A 6772-nucleotide genomic window follows, 5' to 3' on the forward strand; every position below is an offset into this window, starting at 1 on the left:
GAGTAGCTGGGACTACAGGCGCCCGCCACCATGCCCGTTTAATTGTTTGTATTTTAGTAGAGACGGGGTTTCACTGTGATGACCAGGATGGTCTTGATCTCCTGACCTTGTGATCCACCCAAAGTGGATCACAAAGTCTCAGCCTCCCAAAGTGTTGGGATTACAGGCGTGAGCCACCACATCTGGCCGTGAGGCCTTGTCTCTACAAAAAAAAAAAAAAAAAAACCAGGTGCCAGGGCATGTGCCTGTAGTGGCAGGCAGATCACAGGGTCAGGAGTTAGAGACCAGCCTAACCAACATGGTGAAACCTTGTCAAAAAAAAAAAAAAAAAATTTGCCTGGTGTGGTGGTGTATGCCTGTAGTCCCAGCTTTTCAGGAGGCTGAGGAGAGAATCACTTCAGCCCAATAGGTTAAGGCTACAGTGAGCCATGATTGCACCACTGCACTCCAGCTTGGGCAATAGAGCAAGACCCTGTCCCTAAAGAAAAAAGAAATCTGATGCTGCATTTCAGACTGGAGGCTAACTGCACCTCTTCTGGCTTCTCTCAGGTCACTTCTTCAGCATCTGCATGGCCTTCTTGGTTCTCAGCTTAGCTAAGTCCATCGTGTTGGTCAAATTCCTCCACGATGAGCGGCGTGGTGGACAGCAGCAGCCCTTCTTGTGCCTTCGAGGGAACACCGATGCTGACAGGCCTAGAGTGGAACCCAGGGCCCAGCGTGCTCTGATAACAGGTGTGTGAGAAGCCTTGTGCTTCTCCCCTGTCTGGATTGATCACCTTAAAAATTTATTCCCGTTGGTGATGTACTAGGTATTGCATTGGCTTATGTGAAAAATCTAAAACAACTGCTTCTTAACCTGGGTGTGGCATTTTATATTATCTCTCTGGAGACTGAAGGCGGCCTCCTTCTGGCTTTCTAGAAAGTCTCATTTTGTTGTTTTTTGGTTTGTTTTGGTTTGGTTTTTTGAGACAGGGTTTTGCCATGTTGCCCAGGCTGGTCTCGAACTCCTAGGTTCAGGCGATCTTCCCTCCTTTGCACCCCAAAGTGCTGAGATTGCAGGTGTGAGCCACAGCGCTCAGCTGAAAGTCTAATTTTGGCTTGAAGTTCAGGCCCTCAGTTATTCTTTGTTTGTTTTAACAGAGTCTCACTCTGTCGCCCAGACTTGACTGCAATGGCACAAACTTGGCTCACGGCAGCCTCTGCCTTCCAGGCTCAAGCTATTCTCCTGCCTCAGCCTCCCAAGTAGCTGGGACTACAGGCGTGTGCCACCATGCCTGGCTAATTTTTGTATTTTTAGTAGAGACAGGGTATTACCATGTTGACCAGGCTGGTCTTGAACTCCTGACCTCAGGTGATCTGCCCACCTTGGCCTCCCAGAGTGCTGGGATTACAGGCATGAGCCCACCATGCCTGACCTGTTTGTCAGTTTTTATCCCCAGTTTTAACCAATTACCCAAAGTGACTGAGTCATTGATTTCAGAATAGGAAAGTGCTGGCATACACATGCACACATGCATACATGGAGCTTGTGTACATTTAGGTTCTAGTTGCTTAACGTGAACAAGTATAAGAATCATCCCAGCCCCTAAAGCTCCTACTGAGTCCATTTAGGCTGACCTCTAGCTCAGAAAATCTCCTGAACGGATCCAGCACACATACACTCTTCTTACATAATACAGCTCTGACATGTTCTCTGAGGCTTCCTGCAGTACAATCTTGCCTCCCCTAATCGGGTGGGGAGAGTACCCAACCCAAACACAACCCACTGCTCAGTTTCACCCACAACTGTCCTTGAAGGATGAGGCCATCGGCTTCAAGAGAAAGTCCAGGTGGATCTTGGTAGTCCCTGGCTCACCCAGGGTGTTTTCCTCCATCATGCAGAGTCCTCGTTCTATGGAGAGCACCTGGCCCAGCCAGGAACCCTGAAGGAAATCTGGTCGCAGCTTCAATGTATCAGCAACTACCTCCAAACTCAGGACCAGACAGACCAACAGGAGGCAGAGTGGCTGGTCCTCCTGTCCCGCTTTGACCGACTGCTCTTCCGAAGCTACCTTTTCATGCTGGGGCTCTACACCATTACTCTGTGCTCCCTCTGGGCACTGTGGGGTGGCGTGTGAAGACTGAAGTGTTCTGATCTCAATAATTGTGCTGGCATTTAAGAGAGAGAAGAGGGGGAGTAACAGTGGGTTAAAAAGCTTTCTGGGTCGGGTGTGGTGGCTCTTGCCTATAGTCCCAGTGCTTTGGGAGGCCATGGCAGGAGGACTGCTTGAGCCCAGGAGTTCAAGACCAGCTGGGGCAACATAGTGAGACCCCATCTCTACCAATAAATAAATAAATAGATAGATAGCTGGGCAGAGTGGCTCATGCCTGTACTCTCAGCTACTTGGGAGGTTGAGGTGGGATTTGGGAGGCCACGGCAGGAGGATTGCTTGAGCCCAGGAGTTCAAGACCAGCTGGGGCAACATAGTGAGACCCCCATCTCTACCAATAAATAAATAAATAATTAAATAGATAGATAGCTGGGCGTAGTGGTTCATGCCTGTACTCTCAACTACTTGGGAGGTTGAGGTGGGAGGATTGCTTGAGCCCAGGACTTCAAGGCTGCAGTGAGCCATGATTGCACCACTGCACTCCAGCGCGGGCAACAGAGCAAGACTCTGTCTCAAAAAAAATAAATAAATAAAAGGCTTTCTGCCTTCATTGCCTTTCCACTGAGTCCAGGTTCATACACCTAATAGTCTGCTGTGTGAGCCAAGAATCATATGTTCATGAAAATGTATAAACAGTATGAGTGTACAGTAAAAAAGTTAACTTTCCTTCTTATCCCAGTCCACTCACTCAGAGTAACCACTGTTAGTAATTTCTTCCGGAAAATTTCTAGGCACACACATACATTTACGTACGCTTAAGCAGTTTTTTTAAAAGTATAAGATGGTTCCATTTTCCAGCCCTGCCTTGGCCATTTATTCAATCGCCCATTCAACAAAACCTTTACTGAGTATTGATTAAGTCCTAGGCATTATGTTTGGCACACCAGAGAATACAAAATAAGTCAGTACAGATTATTATTCACTCGATGTGATTCCCATGGTCAACATGGTATCAACCAACCAGAGCATAAAATTCCTGCCATAGCCCTCACCTTCTGAGGCTCTTGTTACCACTTCCCAGCTAAGTCCGCTGCCTTCACCCTCTTCCTGTGCCTCCTCAGCAGTGCATCCCCACTGGAGAGAACCCAGGTGCCAAGGCTTCTTTTTTCTTTTTTTTTGAGGCAGAGTCTTGCTCTGTCACCAGATTGTAGTGCAGTGGCACAATCTTGGCTCACTGCAACCTCCACCTCCCAGTTGAAGCAATTCCCCTGCCTGAGCCTCCCGAGTAGCTGGGACTACAGGTGCACGCCGCCACACCCGGCTAATATTTTGTATTTTACTAGCAGGTGCCAACGCTTCTAAGCCCAGTCTAGCACATCATTTAGTCCACACACAAGGGGCAATGCACGGAGAGGGAGGACAGGCATGGTCCACGGTCCTTTGCTTCAAGGAAGTTATAATCCAGTGTCCCTGAACTAGTCAGCTGGGAAATACTACCCACTAAGTAGCTTTAAGAGAGATTTATTTTCTCACCAGTCTGGAAGCTAGAAGCCTAAGATCGAGGTGCAAACAGGGTGGCTTTCTTCTGAGCCCTCTCCTTTACTTGCAGGCTGATGTCTTCTTGCTGTGTTTTCACATGACGTTTCCTCTGTGGATGCTCATGTCTGTGTCCAGATTTTCTCCTCTAACAAGGGCACTAGTGTTGTTGGCTTAGGGTCCATCCTAGTGACCTCTTTTAACCTTAAGTACTTTTTCAAGGCCCTATGTTCAAACACAGTCATATTCTGAGTACTGGGGGTTAGGATGTCAACATATGAATTTGGGGGAGTGGGGAGCAGCCAGAGGGGACATATTTCAGCCCATAACACTCATGATTCTGGAGGTTTGGCAAGTTCAGAATCTGCGGAATAGGCCTGCAGGCTGGAGACCTGGGGAACAGTTGCAGTTGGAGTCCAAAAGTGGCAGAATTTCCTCTTCTTCCAGGAAGGTGAGTCTTGTTCTATTAAGGCCTTCAACTGATTGGATGAGGCCCACCCATATTATAACCAGTAACCGGCTCTACTCAAAATCTACTGATTTAAGTGTTAATCTCATCTAAACATTACCTTCCTGGAAACGTAGAGAATAAAGTTTGACTAAATATCTGTGTACCATGGTCTAGCTATGTTGACACATAAAATTAACCATCACAGTCCTGATGCTCCCTTAGCTTCCCATCTATGTCCACACTCACCCATCCAGAACAGGAGAGTCCTGGTCACCCTGGCACTTGGGTAACTAATCAACTTCCAGCTCATACTCTCTAGTAGACAAATGTGTATTGTGGCCTCATAACCTGAATCCTAAGATTAGAATTCAACCCTCCCACAAAATGGCCTTCTTTTTGTATTTGACTCTACTTGCCTCTTGCATTGTTTTCTGTCACAGTCTCTTCAATCCAGCCAAGCCGACCCGCTTGCCATCCTCTTCGGGAAAGGGTTTATTTCCATCTAAGCTTCTACTTCTATCTGACGTATTCTTCTGTTGCTTCGGCAATCTGTATTTCAACTCTGTCCTAGAGCCTTGCTCAAAACAGCCTTCTTCCCCACAGCCTTTTCACCTGACCACCCCGACTCCCCACTTATCTCTACCTTTAGTCTTACCTTACCTTATATCCTTGTCCCTTTGAATGCTTTATGCCTTCGCGTGTGTATGTTTGTGATCTGTCATATAGACAACACACTCCTAGAATAGTTACCCTATTTTTTCCTTCTGGTTTAATGCCCCATCTATGCCCAGGTCCATACAGAGTTTTATATCATATGGTGATTCTGCAATAACTATTGCCGGGAGACTCATTCTAGCTCACTGCTGATGAGTGGACAACTATCTAGTGTGTTTTCCCACGTCTGAGAGGCAAAATCTATCCAAGGTCAGACCCCCAGTCTCTGGGCATCCTTCTCTCTCTTATCTGGTGCCATCATCTAAAAGTCGACAGAACACAGTGGGCTGTGTGATAGTCATCAGTCCTAACGCTGTCAGCAGAAGACGCAAAACTCCAAAAGCTGTTTGCTAGAAACCTTTTCCAGCACTAAAATTGCCTTTAGAAAAATCTGCCCCCCTCCATCCCCCCGAAGAAAAAGAATTTAAATTCAAACAGCCTTTACCTGCATCCTCTCTCTCTCATTACCTCCCAGTTAGTGCTCAGCGCCAATTGTCCATGAAATTCCACTGCTGCTGTTAATGAAATGAGGAACATAAGAAGTTTGTGAACACAAAGTGTCCATGCAAACCTCCACCTGTTTCCTTCCTCACTTCCTACTTTCTACTGCTGGCCTCCTCTGCTTTGATGTGCTCAGTTCGGCATCACGGTCCCAATGGCCCCTTAGCTTCCCATCCATGTCGATTCTGGCTTTCTCTACTTCCTCCTCCAGTTAACAGAGGAGGAAAGCAGGAAAAGGCCTGTGGTGAACTCCTCACTGTGGGGTCTCTCTCCTTCCCAACTACGTCTTGGAGAAAGCACCAGTGTCAGAGTCAGGAGTCCTGATGATCGTGGTCCTGGCTCTGCCATTTTCTAGCCAGGGGACCTCCATGAGCTTAATTTCTCAGACTTCAATTTACCTTATTTGAAATTGGGAATGTTTATATTTACTCTACCCCTCTCACAGAATTATGAGGATCAAAATGAAAGAATGTATTGAACAATGCTTTGAAAAGTAAATAATGTATCACAAAATAAAGATAAGACCTGCTTCCTATCAACAGATGGACTCCAGTTTTGAGTTTTGGTGTGGGATTCGATTTCCAGCTCCCTCTTTCAGAATCCAGTCATGGGCTCTGGTACTCCCCTAGTTGTTCCACTATTATAGGATCCAAAGGCCAAGGGCTGAAGCCGTCACATGCCTCCTTACAGAGAAACTTGTGTGGCATGGGTTGCCAAAGGGACTTCCCATTTCGTCTCACATGCAACGCACCTTTGTTCCATTCTCAGGTGACACTGCGCAGGTTCTTTACATCAGCCTCTAACAAGCAGCCCTTTAAGAGTGAAGCCTGGCCACCAAACTGGTCCCCGTATACACTTCCTCTGTCTAGTGCCAAGTGGCCTTAATTTCAACTGCAGCCCAGAACTCATTCAAAGCCCCAGAGTCAGGTCTGCGTCCTGAAGCAATGACATTGCAAACCAAAAATAAAATTCTAAGGGCCCTCCAGCCATCTGAATGGACTCCATCCTTTCAGTGAGGACATCCCAAAGTTAACCTGAACCACTGGGGTTCAGGCCATGATGGGAAGGGGGTGTCGGACATGACTCATTATGCCCTCCTCCCTTTCGGAATTCTGGAAAAGTTGGCCAGCACCAACATTAACATCAACACAGATCTTAAGTCTAATAAGAAACATTTACAATCTGGCTAGGCGCAGTGGCTCACGTCTGTAATCCCAGCACTTTGGGAGGCCAAGGCAGGTGGCTCACTTGAGGTCAGGAATTCAAGACCAGCCTGGCCGACATAGTGAAACCCCATCTCTACTAAAAATACAAAAATTAGCAGGGCATGGTGGCGTGCGCCTGTAATCCCAGCTACTTGGGAGGCTGAGGCAGGATAATTGCTTGAACCCAGGAGGCGGAAGTTGGGGTGACCTGAGATCGCGCCACTGCACTCCAACTTGGGCAACACAGTGAGACTCTGTCTCAAAAAAAAAAAAAA

At 47.2% G+C, this 6772-nt stretch overlaps 1 protein-coding gene across 1 annotated transcript in view; it reads left to right on the top strand.

Annotated features, from left to right (window-relative positions):
- Positions 1-2228, top strand: part of HTR3B (5-hydroxytryptamine (serotonin) receptor 3B, ionotropic) — a 47626-nt gene extending 45398 nt beyond the window's left edge. The window contains exons 8-9 of the mRNA XM_011977027.1: positions 550-732; positions 1882-2228. Of these exons, the coding sequence (XP_011832417.1) occupies positions 550-732; positions 1882-2117 (419 nt within the window). The 3' untranslated portion in view covers positions 2118-2228. The remainder of the gene's footprint in view (positions 1-549; positions 733-1881) is intronic.
- The last annotated feature ends 4544 nt before the right edge of the window (positions 2229-6772 follow it).

This window comes from Mandrillus leucophaeus, unplaced genomic scaffold, assembly GCF_000951045.1.
Source record: "Mandrillus leucophaeus isolate KB7577 unplaced genomic scaffold, Mleu.le_1.0 Scaffold172, whole genome shotgun sequence".
In the NCBI taxonomy this organism is placed as follows: Eukaryota; Metazoa; Chordata; class Mammalia; order Primates; family Cercopithecidae; genus Mandrillus; species Mandrillus leucophaeus.